The sequence below is a fragment of the Oenanthe melanoleuca genome, chromosome 12 (genome assembly GCF_029582105.1).
Source record: "Oenanthe melanoleuca isolate GR-GAL-2019-014 chromosome 12, OMel1.0, whole genome shotgun sequence".
NCBI lineage: Eukaryota > Metazoa > Chordata > Aves > Passeriformes > Muscicapidae > Oenanthe > Oenanthe melanoleuca.
Window position 1 is genome coordinate 7,853,374 of NC_079346.1, and position 18,048 is coordinate 7,871,421.

The 18,048-nt window shown below is 43.4% G+C and overlaps 1 protein-coding gene across 5 annotated transcripts in view; it reads left to right on the top strand.

Annotated features, from left to right (window-relative positions):
- The window catches only part of FHIT (fragile histidine triad diadenosine triphosphatase), a 518,320-nt gene that overhangs the window by 418,608 nt on the left and 81,664 nt on the right, over positions 1 to 18,048 (top strand). For all 5 annotated transcript variants that reach the window (XM_056501684.1, XM_056501683.1, XM_056501685.1 and 2 more), the window contains one exon: positions 13,736 to 13,804. In XM_056501684.1, the coding sequence (XP_056357659.1) occupies positions 13,736 to 13,804 (69 nt within the window). The remainder of the gene's footprint in view (positions 1 to 13,735; positions 13,805 to 18,048) is intronic.

The window sequence follows — 18,048 nt, forward strand, 5'->3', positions numbered from 1 at the left end:
TTATTCCTAGGCAGCACATATTGCTCTCTGAACATCCCTTGTTAGGAGTGCAGACTACATTTCTGGAGCAGCAGCTTCACACTGTAAAACTAGCACCTTTTTTTTTTTTAATGTGTAACTGGCCTGAAAGTTGGAATGCCCAACTCTGCTAATTATATGAAACTCTTTAATGTGATGCTGGAGGTGTTAAACAATTGTACCTGCATTAAATATGCTGTGCTCATGCAAACGTGGCACACAGATTGCAAGTTCTAAAATTTATCAGGCAGACTAATTATTTAAATGTGAGCTATAGGTTACATAAATAAATAGCTCTCCCTCAGTAAATGGTAAGGTGTCATGGTGTTAACCACGTGGCTTGTAGCAGAGTAGAATTAATGTTAACACTTCTGTAGCTTTCTTTCTCTGATTACTAATTCTTTCGATGCTGGTAGATGAACTGAATTTATGAAAGTTTTGCCTGCCCTCTAGGTCCCTATTTTGTATTCCTTGTGCATTGCAGCTTGGTTTTGATTCTGGCAGCAATGTTGGATACTAAAAACCACGGATAGCTCAGGCTGCCTGCTCAGTGTGTGGGGTGAGGCAGATCCAGACCAAACTGGGACTGTACTGGGGCAAGATCTGCACTCCCCAGCTCCTGCAACCTGGTCCTCCAGCTACAGAGCAGCCCAGTTACAATTAGCAGCATTTATATCTCAGAGCAATGATGTAGAATTACATATATGCCAAGAAAATAGAGATCACTCTGGTAATGAATCAAGAGTTTGCTGCAATGGGCTCCTGACATTTTGCTGTTATACGTGTGCTGCAGAAAAGGTGCATTTGTGTTCACAGAGGCACAAAGTGATAATATGCTGCCTGCAACTTTTGAGAATGGTTTTTGAGTGCAGAGTTATGAAAGCTCCAGAAAATCCTATATGAGAAAATCAGCTCTAGCTAGTCAAGAGAGAGTTTCATTAAAGTTTCTTGCTGTTATTACTTTTAAATTCACTTATGTCTCCTTCAGTTTCATTTCCGGAGGCTCCTGCTCTGGTGTTTTCTGGCAGAAACACAGCAGAGGGTGGGGAGTGTTAAGTGACAGGTTGCATATTCCTCCTTGGTCTCCTGGAATTGCCTTCTTTTCCCCCTCCAGTCATGCTAATTTACACACAGCTTTCATAATGAAACTTGAGCATGCATCCTTCCCCATCTGCCCCAATTCCCAGTCCTTTTCTGCTGCACCAGCCGAGTTGCCTGATTTCACAGAAGTGGAAACCGAGGGTTTCACACTCCACCCAAGGGGAGTCTGTGGGTCTGATCCTGACCCCTTCAATGCTGTTCTGGCCAGGGAAGGAGTGAGGAATTGCTCAGCCACTGCAGGCTCCCAGCCCAGGCAGTGCTGTGTTCTCCTGCATGGCAGGGAGCCTCTTGCCCACGCGTTTCACGGTGGATTTAGAAGGAAGATCGCGGTTTCATGGCAGGCATTCAGCAGCAGTGCCTGTGCTGCCGTGTCTCCGGAGGAAGCAATCGGATCAACTCCGTCAGTGCAAGGGATTAAAAGGAGCCAGATGCTCTCTTAATGGACAAACATACGGCGGAGTTGCAAACTTGGCCTTTTGGGGAAACTGAAAGCAGTTTAGTTCAGGTTCAGCTTAAAGGGTTGGGAGAGAAATTGTCCATGAGTGTCAAAGCACTGCCAGCGCTCCCGCACCGAGCCCGCAGCTGCCCCGGGGCCGCGGGGCAAAGCCCCCGATCCCTGGGGTGAGCAGTGCGGGGTAAGCGGTGCGGGGTGAGCAATGTGAGCCCGTGCAGCCCCAGGGGAGCCCGTGCAGCCCCAGGTGGGTCCCTGCAGCCCCAGGGGAGCCCCTGCAGCCCCAGGGGAGCCCGTGCAGCCCCAGGTGGGTCCCTGCAGCCCCAGGGGAGCCCCTGCAGCCCCAGGTGGGTCCGTGCAGCCCCAGGTGGGTCCGTGCAGCCCCAGGTGGGTCCCTGCAGCCCCAGGTGGGTCCGTGCAGCCCGAGGTGGGTCCCTGCAGCCCCAGGTGGGTCCGTGCAGCCCCACAAGCTCCGCAGCGCTGCTGCCTGTGCTGCGGGCTGGGAGCGCAGCGGGGCAGGGCTCGGTCACCTCAGCAACCTCCAGCCATCCCTGTGAACAGCTCACTGCACCAGGCTCAGGCCAACCAAATCCTTCCCCAGCCCCCAGGGGAAAGGGAAAGGAGTCAGGCTGTGAGCCCGAGGTACAGGCTGCTCGCAGCTCTGATCCCAGGGCAGCAGATCAGCATGCAAGGCTGGTGGTGGAGCTGTGCTGTAACCTCTCACAGGTAACCTTTGTGTTCAGTGAAAATCCAGCTTGCTCTGCTAGTCTTTTGCTAGTCCATGGAAAGGGAAAAGACAATAATAGTGACTGCAGCTCCTTCTGTTTTCATTTTATTCTGTGAACAGCCACTGGTGAATCATGAGACTGCAGTTAAGGTACAGTTTCAAGTCCTGCATAAACTTACACTGTTTAAATTTATTTAAATTCCTTCACTACTAAATAGTTCCTTCCCTTCCTCCCCTTCTTCCCCTCCCTCCCTCCCTCCCTGTTTTCTTCTGAGCAGTTTGTACATCATCAAGGTGTTGAGCTGCATGCACAGAAGGCCATGCAAATAAGACCAAGGCAGATGCACAAGTTTTCCACACTTTGATTAAGTTGTAGGGCGTCAGAGGAATTTGGCTCCAGTTTCTGATGCTTCAATGCCCTGTCTTCTGTTCCAGTGTGGATGTTAAATCGTTCAGAAATGGACCGTGACCTAACTTTCATGCCAGTTGATCTGGCTGTAGCTGTTTTTGTGTAACTAATTTAAAAAGATTGATTGTTGGTTAATTGCATTAATGAACTGAACCAACATGGGCACAGACCAGAGCTCAGCAGTCTCCTAAACAGTCATTAAGAATAGACATCTATCTTTTTACCTGCTTGTGCAGCCTCCTGTTGGGTGGCAGAGTGTGTGGAATGGTAATTCTGAAGGTTAAATGACTTAGGGACGAAATCACAGACTGCTCACCTCTGCTCCCCCCTGCACATATGGCCCTGCTCGTCACAGTCAAAGTCCATTTGGACAAAGTGTCTGTTGAAAGGTCTCCAGGACAGCAAGTCTGGTGGTTGCAGCTGGGTTCCTGGCAGATGCCAGCATGTGTTACAATTCCACCAAAGCTCCCTGTTGAAAGGAATCTGTGGATTTAAACAATTTTGAAATAACTTCTTTCCCAATTAGGGTAATTCATGTTTATCAAGGTGAAAGTGTACTAAGCAGAACAATTCACTCTTCTCTCTAGCCAGCTCATGAATATGAAGAAAGGTTGAATCAATAATACATTTCTGTAATTGAATTGGTAAGTTAAAATGATCGAGTTCTTGTTTTAGAAGCGGTCAATGGAAGATGCATTTCTGTGTGTTTATCAGTGTTGGCCTTGCAGCCATTCACCACACTTAGGTGGGAGCTGGGCAAATATTGCCTGCCACATAAGGGCTTACAAAAGTACTTTAAGAAGTTAATAAAATGTTTGAGAGAGGGATATTGGTACATTTTCTAACCTAACTTGAAAATATTACACAATGAATAAAGGCAATGGAGTGCATTTTATTTGCACTCCATTGGTGAAGTTTGGTGAAGTTTGTGGATGTACTATTATATATCCTTTGCCATTTTTAGCACATCTGTTTGCCAGATTCAGTCAAACCAGGAAGGACTTCAGCTGAAGTTAATGTGTTGCCACTGGCATGAGCAGAAAGACAACTGAAACAGGGCTGGATATTATGAAAGATGGTGAGAAAAATCCTAGTTATTTGGGAAGGCAAAAATGAGAGTACTTTTGCACTGGTAGCCTGGGAGAAGATATTGGTGTGTATGGGCTGTTGTCAGAATCTTCAAAGGTGTCAGTGCTGCTCCCACAGTGTTGTGCAAAGCCTGATCCAACATCTGCTGGAGCTAAGGAGTTGTTGCAGGGATTTCTGTCCCATTTGGGTGATGTTGTAGGTGCCCTATGAAGCCTGATTTTCAAGGAGGCTGTTTTGTATCCCAAATTCAACACTGAGTGGGGGAAGTAAGTCAAAGAAAAATGGGATTGGCCTGCTGTCATATGCTACAGGCTGAAAATCTGCTTTCTTCATTTTCAGCTCCCTCACTGATATGTCATTGAAATGGTTTGAGGTGACAGGGGAGGAGATAATGCTGAAGGGTTTTTGGAGACTGGTACTGCTTCCCCAGAGGCTTCTGTGGACTGTTGAGGGGTGAACACCTGAGTAGTTGCACAAGGAATTTCAGGCATTGGTTCATGATACCTTAAAAATACTTTAAATGAGAGGCAAAGAAGTTGTGAACTCAGGCATATGCAAATAGCATTAAATTATGGTTTTATGTAAGATCTTGTGTTTCAAGCTAATTGAAAGACAGGGGCCACTGCTGCAGGAGAAAAATATGAAAAGAAAACTATACTGAAACATAAAAGTGTTTCTGATCAAGTAAAATTCTGTTTCTGTTGAATGTTTTATTTTGTTCCAGTCACATAAATTACCATCTTTGAAATACTAAAACTCCCACAATCAGCTTTTTATAACAGAAAATAATTTACATTTAAAAGGTTTAACTGAAGCAGCTAAACCTCAGTGATGAATGTGCACATTCGGCAATAAAACAGGGAAACAGCCCATGTTTTGGAACCCATAGCTGCTATATATAATTTTAATATTATAAAGAACTAAATACAGTCTAGTGAGTGCTACAGGTACGCACTGAGATATTTGCTAGCTCCTGGGAAATGTATTCTTAAGGGTATAAAGTACTGACACAGAGCCTTGGAAATCTCCTTTAGCACTGATGGATTCTGTGATGAGAAGCAGCAAGGCTTGAATGCATTTCATCCTCCACAGAAACTTATGAACTTGGTCACATTGCCATCCTCAGAAACCATTTCTTTCTCAGTGCAGCAGCACCTCTCTTCCATCTTGTGGTGGGCTGCCCTGGCTGGACACCAGGTACCCACCAAAGTCACTCTATCAAACCCCTTCCTCTTCTGGACAGGGAGAGAAAATACATCCAAAGGCTCAAAGGTAGAGGTAGGGATGGGGGGAAATCAATCACCATTTATTGTCATTGGCAAAACAGACCGGACTTGGGAGAATTCCTTTAATTTATTACCAATCAAATCAGAGTAGGGTAATGAAAAACAAAACCAAATCTTAAACCCAGCTTCCCTCTACCCCTCCCTTCTACTAGGGCTTGACTGCATTCCTGATTTTCCCTCCCTCCTCCCCTCCAGTAGCACAGGAGGATGGGGAATGGGGGCTGTGATCTCACTTTTCTCTCTGGCTGTAGTTGCTTTTGCACAAGACTTTTCCCCCCCTTCTTAAATCTGTTTTCCCAGAGGCCCCACCCCTGCTGTTGGTGGGCTCAGCCTTGGCCAGTGGTGAATCCATCCTGGAGCTGCAGGAATTGGCTCCACTGGACACGGGGGGAGCTTCTGGCAGCTTCTCACAGAAGCCACCCCTGTAGCCCCCTGCCACCAAAACCTGGCCACACAAATCCAATACATATCTTTAAATAATGAAAGAGGAGGCAGAGACAGTATTTTCATTCTGCAGGAACCTTGTCATCATTCTATAGGATTCATAGAAGAGATTGCAGCAGTTGTCTAAAAGGACCACAAAATAGCCACAAAAATTAGAGATAATGATTTCCCTCTCAGAATAACTGGTATGTAAGGCTTGTCTTCCCTCTGTCACATACATCCCTGATTTATCTTCTCTTCCTCTCCCATACTCCCTGCATTAAAGGGGGAGTGGGTCATTGCTGCTATAATGCTCTTATTCCCTGCTAGAGCAGAGAAGATATATTTCAGTTTTATGCTCTCCTCAAATGTACTCAGACATATGGAAGAAATATCTTACAGGTGTTTGTATTCTTGCAGAGGCTCCAGAGAATTGAAAACCCTCTATATTCCAACAATAATCTTCCCTTTGACCTAGTGTGCTTTATATCTCATGTGGGAGGCTGAGTCCTGCCATTACTGGAGTCAGTGAGAAAATGGGTGGAAGTTTCAGCCAAATGGGGATGAGACCCTGGGTGTTAATTGTGGGGCTGCAGGGCCCCATCCTGGGAGAAGCTGAGCTCAGCTTTGTGCAGAACTCAGCTGCTCTGATGGGGCTGGATGTTCCTTGACATCCACAAGGTTTGCCTGGGGAATTTGGTCCTTCCTCTTATTAATATCAGAAAGTAAATGAGCTTTACATTGCCCTTCATATCAGACCTTTCAGGGGTCTCCTATCCTTTTAATTTAGCCTGGGTCTCTGAGGGAAAAACCCAGTAAAAACACACCGGTGTGATGATTAGTAAGCACATTTTATATAATTACAGTGTTGGCATCTCAGGGGGAAAATGAAAGTTTGTGCTGTCCCTTTAACAGGACAATTCAATAATCCTCTTAGCATTTTCTCTTTTGGCTGATAATATTTCACACAATTTTACTTTGTAAAATATTCCTAAAGGGAGGCTTAAGCAATAATGCACAGATTATGGAAATGACTCTCATTAAATATAGGCAGAGACTTCAGCAAAGCCATGAACTGCTTCGAAACATGTAACCCCCATTAGGAGCTTCATTTAAATGTTTATTCACAGAGCAGTAAATGTTTATTATAGAACATTTTATTGAAACATAAATTAAAGAACCCTAATTATACATATCACAAGTGTTCAAACAATGTGCATTTATCAAGACTTAACTAAAGATCAGAGGTGAGGGGAAATGGAGTTGTGCTTTCATTTGCATTTCAGCAACACCAAATTTGCACAAAAATACCTGGGCAAAGTGACTCTGAGGGAAGGCAAAGGCACATGGCCTCAAGGCAGGAGCTCTCCAACTATCCCTGAGCATGTAACACCTTCCAAAATAACTTCAGAGGTTCCTTTACTGGTCATTCCCATCTGTATAAAAGGCTGGGGACTGCCAGGGTTTTGGGTTGTTTTTGCAGAGGAATGGTTGCTGCTCCTGCAGGTCTGCCCATCCTTCCCTGTGAGTGCTGTAAGGGGATGGACAATGGGGATAATGGGGATAATGGCAGGGGATGGTCCTTGGCCTGACCTTCCTACCACCATGCTTGGACCCTCATTCCTAGACTTGCAGGCCAGTTAGAGTTCAGGAAATACAAGTTTAAAGAATCAACCAACCTTTATTTCCAGTTAGTTTATTCATTTGCTGCCTTTCAGAGGATCTCTTAAGAGGTGTTCAAGAGATGGACATCCGGATCACACTTCCAACAAACAGTTATTACACTCATTATTGTGCCAGGTTTCTTGGGTTTGAGGATGAAAGTGAGGGGTGGGCACTTCTCTTGCAAATGCTGAAGTTGCTTTCAGCCATGGAAGTTATAACTACAGATATCAAGTGGGTTAAAAAAATCTTTCTGTGCTTGTTTTCATGTGGTCTACATCCCTTTTCTGGTTCACCCACAGCTCATTTCTTTAAACTTCATAGCAGTTGACAAATGCATTATTTATTGAGAATGCTGAATCTGCACATTTCTGAATCTAGACATTTAAAGATGTACTTTGCTGCAAGTCCCCCACTTGGTTTGGCTTCTGATACATTTGCACATTTTCTTAATTTTGTTGCTTTCCAAAGTATGTGTTTTCTGTCCTGAGCAAGTATCTTGGTACTTACTCTTCCAGAGGCAAGTCCATGGCAGAAGTGTGGGTCCTGATCAAAAACATTCAAAATGAAAAACTCTCTTTTTCCTCCTAAGGGTGCATGAGCAGAGCTGGGGAGATGCCAAGGGCCTGTGTCTGTACAGCCTTGTGCACAAGGCTTTAGTAAAGGTGGAAAAGAAAGTGCTGACTCCTAGAAATGGGGCAGTTTTGTAGGAAAGGAATGGGTTCAAGCAGTTTGCTGCCATGTTTTATTATTTTATAAAAATTAGCTCCTTTAAAGTGATCTTTGACTAATTTATAACTCCTGAAATGGAGGGAAGGGGAGGAAATCAGAACTAATGCTGGCAATAATTTTGAAGGCTGTGAAAACTGAGTGTTTTAATTGTCCAAAACTCTTTCCCTGATATTGGATAGGACTTTTAAAAAAAATTTTAATTTTTTTCCTCCATCTCAAACCAACTCAGGACTTGGAAAAACATCAAGATTTCATAAATACTCACTGAATAGGAACTGTTTTCCCACGAAGATGTCTTTTCCAGAACTTCCCAACTGGAAGTGGCTGTCAGTGCCTAGAGAGAGCAGCTGTACCAGGTGTGCCTGTGGCTGGTGACACACTGGATTTTCAGGAGCAGCAGAGGGAGCGTTTTCCACTAATGAGCTGTGGATACACAGGCAGGGCTTTCCATGGAATAACTCTCTACCAGGGACAATTGAGCAGTTAATCAAGAATAGCAAACAAGGGCTCCATGGAAGCCCAGTTTACAGAGAGGACAAAATTGCCCTATTTTTCATGTGGCTATCTCTGTATTATGGTTGATTTTCTTTATCGCCCACTAACAGTCTTACTTGGAGAATGGTTATTAGTTTGGAATTTCTACAGTTAATCTGGTAGTTTAGAAGAAGCATTATCACAGCCTCCCATAGGAAGCCCCTGTCTCTGTAATGGACAGGGCACTTTGCAGCAAGTGAAGTCCTGTGTGAAAACCACCATCCCTTTTCCCAGCAAACTGAGTGTCTCTGGCCAGCTGGTCTGGCTGCCTGGAGCTGCTGATTCCCTGCCTGGCCACAGCCACAGCAGATCACAGCTTTTCCTGTCCTGCTGCACCATGAGAACCCACAACTGCCAGGCTTTGACTGTAGAAAGAATGAAAAGCAACAAGGGAAAGGATTAGGCTGCTGAAAGGCACCTGGTTCTGCTGTGTGCAGGCACAGCTCAGCCTTGTTCTCCTTTTGCAGGGGCAGGGGGAACAGCCCTTTGTAACAGTGGTGGGATCCTACAGCCCCTCCTCTGCCAACGTTCTGGAAGCCTCCCTGCCCTCAGGGTTGTGTGACACTGCCAGCTTTTATGTATTCTTGCTGTAAGAACATTTATTTCTAATAGACCCTGGGTGCTGAGCAGCTCATGTATACACTATTGCTTTAACTGGAAGCTGAGCTTTGGTGCTCTGCTAACCAGCACAGCAGCTGCATGAACACAACATAATGTCCATGAATTATTGCAGGCAATGCCCATGTCCTCCCCAGTGCTGTGGGAGGGTCATCTGCTCTTCACTGTTCTGGTCTACCAGGGAAATCTCTTTCAGTGTCTATTTTTGTCGAGTATTTTCTCTTTAAATCCAGTGCAGTGGTGACACATTGGTTATTTGACCATAATTCAGTATATAAAACCAGCTGTAACCAGGAACATTGCTTTCTGCATGGCCTTGAGTGCTGAAGTGAAACTCACCTCACCTGAATGCTTGTTTCTCCAACAACACATGCCCCCAGGTCTTTTTTGCTGAAACTTTCTGGGCATTTTGCAGGCCTGGTTCACTGGAGAGCAACATTAGTTGTGTAATCCCACAAAAGCCTGTGATGCAGCCAGATTTTGGCAGTGGTGGGATCGTGGTGCAGAGTGCTCCTGAGCAGCCCTGTGCTCCCTCAGTCCTGACTGGAATGCCATGGAGCTCATCAGAGCATCCTCTGCTGCAGTGGGAGGCCAGAGGCATCACACCCTGCCTCTGGCTCATTAGTTCCCCATGGCTCTACAGATTTGTTCTTTGCAGTGCATTTTCTAATGCTCTTGTCATTCTGGGTATAAAGGTCTCAAAAACCTTCTCTTACGAGTGATTCTGCATCACCTGATAATTCTCATCATTAGGAGTTTCTCAAACTGAGATTTTATTTACAGTGCAAAGCAGGGGGGCTGCAGTCCCTACCCTAGAAAGCTGTCACTCTAATAATTTTAATTTTGAAGGTCCTATAAAATCCAACTCCCACAGCCTCTTTCCAGCTACTGCTGTTCTAGATATCCCTGACTGGAAATATTGCCCCCAGTACCAGAAGCAACAAATGGGGCTCAGGCATCTTTAACTCACAGTGTCCCCCACCTGGGGACTTCTGCATCCTCACATTGTCACCAGTGTCACACCCTGTGACAGTGTCCTGCTTCCTCCATCAGTGCCTGACCAGCAGGGAATGGAGCTAAGCCATGCAAGTGTGTGCCTGCATTTTTCTTCCCTGGTGTGGGTGATATTGATTGGTCCATTAATGTAAATGTCTTGGCTGTTGTGTGTTACTTTCCTTGCTTATTAATCAAAATAATACAAAATGAGGGGAAAGCAATTTTTAGGAAAAAAAATGAAATACCATCAATGGTATTGAATGCAGCCTGCTGGAATGTGATGAGGCTGTCTGCCACCCACCAGGCATGAGGATCCCCATAATAACTGGGGAAAAAAATTGAAATGTTTTATTTTGGTCAATGTTCAGATGTTCAAGCAGTGTTTTGATGGAAGATTTGCCTAAATCTATTTATTTGGCTAAAAAAAAATAAAAAATTAAGGATCCCAGATGTTTTGTTTTCTTCTGACATATTTCAGTCATTTGCAATTGTCTGAAATTGACCGTATTTTTTTGGATGCATGGGTTTTTGTTTTGCTTGGAAAACAAATGAAAGGAAACAATTTTAATTTGTGGGCACTTTGAAGTTAATTTTTGCTCCTGCCATTTAGGGAGACCTCCCTGTAGCCATCAGTGGATGCAAAACACTGAGACATAAACAAAACATCTGGGATGTGAATATTCCCACTGAACCAATTCACAGGTTGGAAACTGAGCTGGTGCTTAAGTGCCTTGGTGGATTGAGGCTTCAGCAGTAACAAATAGTACTAAGGAGTAAAAATGATCAATTAAAGATCTCCTAATGAATCAAAGTATCAGCCACTCTGAGCTGAGGCCAGAAGCTGAAAGGCAGATTAGGGAAGGTGAGAAATCTCCCTGTTCAGTGTTTCTGACTACTGCAGCCACAGCTCTGTGCTGCTTGTATTTCTTGGTAAAACTGAAGAGAAGGGAAATATGTGAGGTACTGTTGCTGATCCTGTTTATTTCTGTTACACAAACAGTGGGGAGAATCCAGATATTTATTTCTTTTTCATACATAGGATTAAAAAGAAACCAAACAAACCAACAGAAAAACAGATGACTGGAAAAAATTATTCTCTTTTAAACTGATTGTTGTTAGCTCAAACCTTAGTAACATTTGTTAGTTTTGTGATGCAGCTGAGGGATGCTGCCATGCAGCCTGGCAGTGTGTGAGAACAGAATGCATGTAGTAAAGGTGACTGAGCCCTGAGAACATCCCCACCGGTGCCAAGTGGCCCATATGCTGTCATAAACACTTTTTCTTCTTTTTTTTTTTTTTTCCACACTGATCATAAGAGCCCATTTTGGGTAGAAGATCACATTAGGCTCATTCATTACCTGCTGTGCTGGTCTGTGCATCTGCAGTGCAGCATCTCTGCACTGAGCTTTGGACTCCATCCCTGCGTGTTTTCTGATATTCCAAATCGTCTGTCACGGGTATACAGATCTTCTCCTGCGTGCATCCTGGAGCATTCTGCACCAGAGATAAAAATTATGCTTAAAGGTGGCTAAACTTCTGGGGAATATGGTTGTTGACAGCTGATATTAGATTTTTTTATATATGGTCAAGAGGAATTCTTGCAAATTGATTCTTGTAGCAAAGCTATGATTCCTTGTAGCAGAAGAGAAGGAAACTGACTGGCAGATGAACTGACTCTCTTCTTGTGAATAAATTTAAAATCTGATGAGAACGACAGGTGTGAGACAGTAGTGAAATTTTACAGTGTCCCTGCAAACTTTAATCTGCACTTTTATTTTTCTTGAAAGTCTGTCCAAAAGTGAAATTTCAGGCCTAGGGCTACTGAAGACCGTCTTTAAAGTTGCTGTGTGATTTTGAGCAATACATCATACGAGCAGTGATGTTCAGATGATACATTGCACTAATACATCACAGGAGCACTTTGGCTCTTATGATATATTAGTATAATACACTATCAGAACACTATCACTGATATATTACTCAAAAACACAGTTTTTGACCCTCAAGAGTCACCCTCATCTCTAGTCTGAATACACTGAAAGCTGTGGATAATGATAAGAATAAGAAATCACATATTCGGTTTCTCGAGGGTAAAGCTGAGAAAAAAAATAGCATGGTATTGGGAATATTTCATTAACTGAAACATCCTTGTGTTTTCATTTTATTCACTGAGCAAATGTTATTATGGATAGAAGCTAACACAATATAGGTGTGTTTGAATTTTCTTACAAATAGGCTAAGAAAACCTTTTTAGATTTCATATTTCATTATAGACTTAAGCCGTGTTTTGAGAATGTTTCAATGTGGTGCAGGAGTTTTAGCTGATTTCTACCTCATCAAATTGAATCAGGTGCAAGCAATCTAAATTCTATGCAAACCATTTGGTGCTGTTTCTGATGCAGTCATTCTTTTTTTTTTTTTTTTTTTCTTAAAGGATTTAGGCACCATCTAAAAAGATCTGAAGATGCATAAATGTTATCTATCTCAGATTATTTGTTGCCTCTCCTCACTGAGGTGTTGGGGCTTTTTTCCCTGAAGAATTATTCTCAGTTGTTGTTTTTTTTTACTCAAGAGTGAAAGACAAAAGAAAAAAGACAAAGGAAAAAACATTGCCTTGCAATGCTGATAGTAACTGAACTTACTGCAGAAAAGTATTTTCCCATTAGAGTTTGGGTCTTGAGGATCTTGCATTACCCTTCCTTTATGGTATGAAGAGAGTGTCAGGAAAAAAAAAAAAAAAAAGTAATAGTAATAACACAGCATTAAGGTGCCAAATCATATATTTGTGTTCTTGCCCATAGTTTTGTTTGTTTTCTTCTGAGGAAAACACATCAGCATTCACCTCCTTCCCAAAGTGGTAACCCAAAGCTGCCTGTGCAGCCCTGCTACCCCATGGGCCATGGCCCTGTGCCAGGAGAGGGACAGGGCTCTGCCAAACTGGGCTCACAATCCTTGTGCCCCACAGGTTTTGGGCCACCTGGCACTCTGTCCCTGCAGGTGTGTCCCCAGCACGAGTCTTGTGCCCCCACAGGCTGCAGTTTGTTGTATTTGGGCTGCAGCCTCCAGGGAGGAAAGGAAACATAAAAGTCTTGTTGACCTTGTAGAGGCTTTGTCCCCTTGTGTCAGCCTTTCTACCCACGTGCTGTCCGTGGGTGGCAGCAGCTCCTCTGTGCCCAGACAGGGAGCCCTGAGCCCAGGCTGCCCACGAGCTCCCCATCCCATCCCATCCCATCCCATCCCATCCCATCCCATCCCATCCCATCCCATCCCATCCCATCCCATCCCATCCCATCCCATCCCATCCCATCCCATCCCACCCTCAGCACATCCCTGTTCCCGTCTATTCCAAAGACACAACACTCAGCTCCGAGGGACTTTGTTATTTCAAAGCTGTGGCTAAATATGTCTCTGACTGACAACTATGAATAATTCCACAGAGCCCCTAAACTTCCAGGCATTTCACTCTGAGGCTCATATAATACACCAGGGCTGCTCTCTCATGTTTTTCATCTTTTATATTCTCCAAAGAGTTGAGATACAGTTATGGAACAGGTTAATGTATTTTCCTCTGAAAATAATGCTGTGGGAGCCTGTGCACAGTTACTTGTGTGTGTTGAGAATAATGCTGAAAGTTCAGAAAGGGAAGTCACGAACTTGATAATCACCAATATTTCGTTTCACGTTTTCAGCATGTTCATGTCCACGTGCTGCCAAGGAGGGCTGGAGACTTCAGCAGGAATGATGATGTCTATGAGGAGGTAAGAGTTGCATTTCATTTCTTCAGAGCTGGTTTTGCTGGTGGTTAATTGCCTTAATGGTTCAGGCCCTCCCATGGGTGGAGGGATGGGATCTCTGCCTTTTTATTGCTTGCAAAGATGCTGTGACAGCACTGAGATCTGCACTGGGATTTCCTTGTGAGCTCCCTCTCTGAGGGAGGATACAGTTGACACCTTTGGCACTTTGGTCTGTCACTGCACACAGGGTGCATCCCTGCAAATAGCTGTGTTCCCTTATTTTGAGGGCACAAGGAAAAAGGTGACCACATGGTCAGCCTGGCATGCAGGGGGGGTGTCCTGCACTTGCTGCTCACCTGGAGTGCCAAAGCTCCCCCTTCCAACCAGAGAAAACACAGGCAGCTTGCTACAACTCAATCACTAATTGTCTTCTGGCCTGATTTTTGTAGGGCTCTGCTCAGCTTTGGACAAATCACACTGTAGCCCCAAAGATGGAAATTACAGAGCAACTCTGCATATAGATGGAATATCTGCATGTGTGCAGATTGTGCAGCAGAGCTGAGCTCATGAGCTGTTCCAGTGTGACTGAATCACTGGCTTTTGTTTAAATGAACAATTGTACTGGCATTAACAAAAAGTTTTCCCCAGTTTGACAGCTGTCACAATGATTCTATGAAAAAATCTCACTATTGTTAAATTTACAGCTTGTTCTTTGTGGGTTTGGTAGGATCCTCTATCTGAAATATGACATCTCCTTCTCTTTCTAAAAGTAATTAATATAAACTTGTTCAGTGCTACTGCAATACCATCTGCTTGAAAGAGACACCATGACATTTTCTGCTTTTGTATTTTTTCCTTTGTGATATCTACATGATGACAAGTCCCTACTCACAAAAAAATGGTGGTGTGTTTTAAAATTTGTCAATTACTTAACTATGCAAAAATGGAGAAGAAAGCATATTACTGACAAGTTATATGAAGTGCAGTGCCTGAAAGCCCCACTAATAAGGGTAAAACCTTAATGAGACTGCTGAGCAAGGGGATCCAATGGAAATAAATGATGGCAATCTTTGCTGGTGTGGTGGTTAAAAGCAGCTGAATGAGGCAAAAGTTAACACCAAAAGGGCTGTCAGGCACTGGAAAAGGCTGCGCAGGGAAAAGGTGGAGCCACCACCCCAGAGGTGTTTAAAGATGTGTAGATGGGGCTCTCAGGGCTGTGATGGGCTTGGCAGTGCATTCACTGGTCTTACAGCTGTTTTCCACCTAAATGACTATATGGTTCTATGATCTTTTCCTTTCCATGTGTGTTAAGGGGTTTCAGGTGCTGCATCAACCCATCCTATCTCTTTCTGTCGTATTTACAGTTCCATTTGCTTCTTTTTTTAACACAATTATTTCTCCCTTGTCATAGCTGAACAGAAACAGGCAAAACTCTAATGAACTAGGCTATATATTTACTGTTGTTAGATGCAAAAGAGTGGCAAACTGGGGAAGAATTTCTTTTTTATTTTGTCATTTCCAATTATAGCAATTGTAGGTGTTGCTTTTAGCAAACAGGAATCATAAATATTTAGACATAGATGTGATAATGTATCTTTAGCAGAAGAATGCATAGCCTCAGAGTCTAACTAGCTATTCTTGAACACCACAGAGCTAGCACACTTTTTTACAGATTGTAGCTGAAGAAAGATTTATTTTTTTTAGGATGCTTGGGAAACAAAAACACATTTGCTGCTATAAAAAGTTTGGTGCCGAGTTCTATCACTGTCTGGATTGAGGATAGAGGGACTTGAGCAATTTGCTATCATAAGTGAATAAAGCTATTTTGAAAAATGAAAAAGGGACAAATTATTGAAAATACAGCTGACTTTGGAAATAATCTGGAGCTTATGTCAGTACAGCAAAAACATTTTGATATAATGCATCTCTGTGTGATGTCAGCAAGTAATACATATCCTTTTGACAAGAAGATACTTTAAAAGATTTAGGAAGATATGTAGATCATGGAGGGGCAACAGGCTGGAAATTGATGAGGAATAAAGTACCATTAGGTGAGATGTGGGTGCTGGAGAAAGCTTTAAATCTATTTTTCATGAAATTGTACTTTAAAAATCCAAAACCTGTTCATAAACGACACTTCATTTCCATGTATTTGAGTGATAGATGGAGTTGTATTTTAGGCAGCAAAGACCACCTTCCAAAATCATCCCAACAGCCTTTCCTTGTAAAATGTGGTATGGAGGCTGATCAGCCTCTCTCAAACAGTCTGTGCAGTTGTAAAGCACACCTAGGATAAATTGTGCATGTTGCAGTGCCTGCTTTAACTACCACAGCTGAAGGTTTAACAGCAATTGGGAGCAATTTTCACAGGCTCCAGGACTCAGCTCAGGCTCAACATGGCTTTTGCAAACCCCTTTCTATCTGTAAATGCCTTTGAGCTCTCCAAGCTCTGCAGTTGTCATCTGTATATGCTCAGCAGATTGCTGATAAATCCCACTGCTCTTATGCCTGACAGTGAAAGGAATTCTCAGATGTTGAGACATCTGACCTCTTAGGAGACTTCTAGAGCTGAGACACCCAGAAAGTTTTTGCAGTTTCTCCCTGTGTGCTTAATTTCTCCCATTCAGTTTTGGAGTGACCATCTGATAGAAAAGGCAGAAGAAAGCAAATCAGCTTGTTCCTGCTTAGTCTGTGCACTGGGCTCTGAGATCTTCAGGCTTTTGGCTATGAAGCTCTGACACAGCCCTGTCCAAAGCAGCTTTTAAGTGTAAAGATCATAATTAAAGGTAAGGTGTTTCTTAGCACTTGTATTTTAATCAGGTATCTGATAGACACAAATGTCTGCTGATTTCTGAATGTATTTTTAGAACTGTAGTAGTGGAAAATTAATTGTAGAAGGAATAGAAGAGGGGCTGACACTTATTTCACAGCACCTTCTCTAAGGCGTTTCTTGGTAGAATGTGTCACTTAATATTTTAGGTTTTTTACCTCAGTGCATATGGAAGGAGTCACTGTGTGATTTTTCCAAGATATAAAGAGAATCACTAATAGTAAAAAACTATCTGCATTTAATATTTTAAATGTATTTCCTCTGCATCTTTGCAGGGCTATTTTTTGCAAGTGTATTTTCTGGTAAGTGTTAGCTATCCACTCTCTGGGCTCACTGCAGTGTACAGCTAAAGTTATTGTTTATCAGTTCATACATTTCTCTGCAACTATATGAAGCCTAATCCTGCAAGGGTGCACAAGTGTGCCAGTTAAATTGGTCTTACAGGGTTTTTTTACTTTTGCTAGATTACTTTTCTCATCTTCATCTTGAGTAGTTCTTATTCATTGATTCACTTTATTTCTGGAACAGCAGAACAATAGCAGCTAAATATTAGGAAAACTTTCCATTAGAATAACAATTCATACCTCTGTGTTTTCTGTTTGATTTGAAAAAAAAAAAAAAAAAAATCACATTTTTTGATCAAGGAACTTAAAAGCCTCTTATCAAGTAGTTGCTTGCTTTGAAGTAGATGAGTTCTTTGCTATTATAAGGGAATGTCTCAGTGACTGATAAGAATTTGGTATGAATGAACATCTTTACTGTAGAACAGCCCCCTGTGTTGCAGTTAGCACAAGTACTGCATTGTTGGAGGTCATTGTGTCCAAGACATTCAGGAGCATTATCCTGAAAGGTCTCAGCACTTCCAGGCATCTGTGGGCAGCCCTCATTCAGTGGGTGTTTGAAAAGTCCATAGCACAGCCTGTCCCTGTCTCCACTGAGTGGTTAGCCATTACTGCAATATAAATAACATTCATCATCCTTTAGGTTGGCAGGTAATAGCTGTACTGGGCCAGGGACATGGGGCTTTCTCAGAAAGGAAGACTCAATCAAACCCCACACTCCTGTTAGCAGTGCTGACCTCAATAAGTTAATCTGAGGCTGACAGACTCAGATGGGTAAGGGCAGCCTGGCCTCAGTGAAACCCTGAGATCCCTGGCATGCTGAGGTGAGTTTTGTGGTGCACAGCCTCCCCAAATTCTGTGTTTCCCTTGGTCAGGAGCTGCCACAGTGATGCACATCCAGGGCTGTGCATGCAGGGCAGAGTGCCCAGCCCCTCTCCAGCCTTGCTCTTGTGCCCACCTCGTGTCACTGCCTGGCTTCAGCTCCCAGCCTGGACTGGAGAGCACTGGGAAAGGGGAAAGCTTGAAAGAGAGAGGTTAACCCAAACCCCTGTGTCTCCATCCTCCTCTGCCTGCCAGACCTGCCTCACGGATCTCCT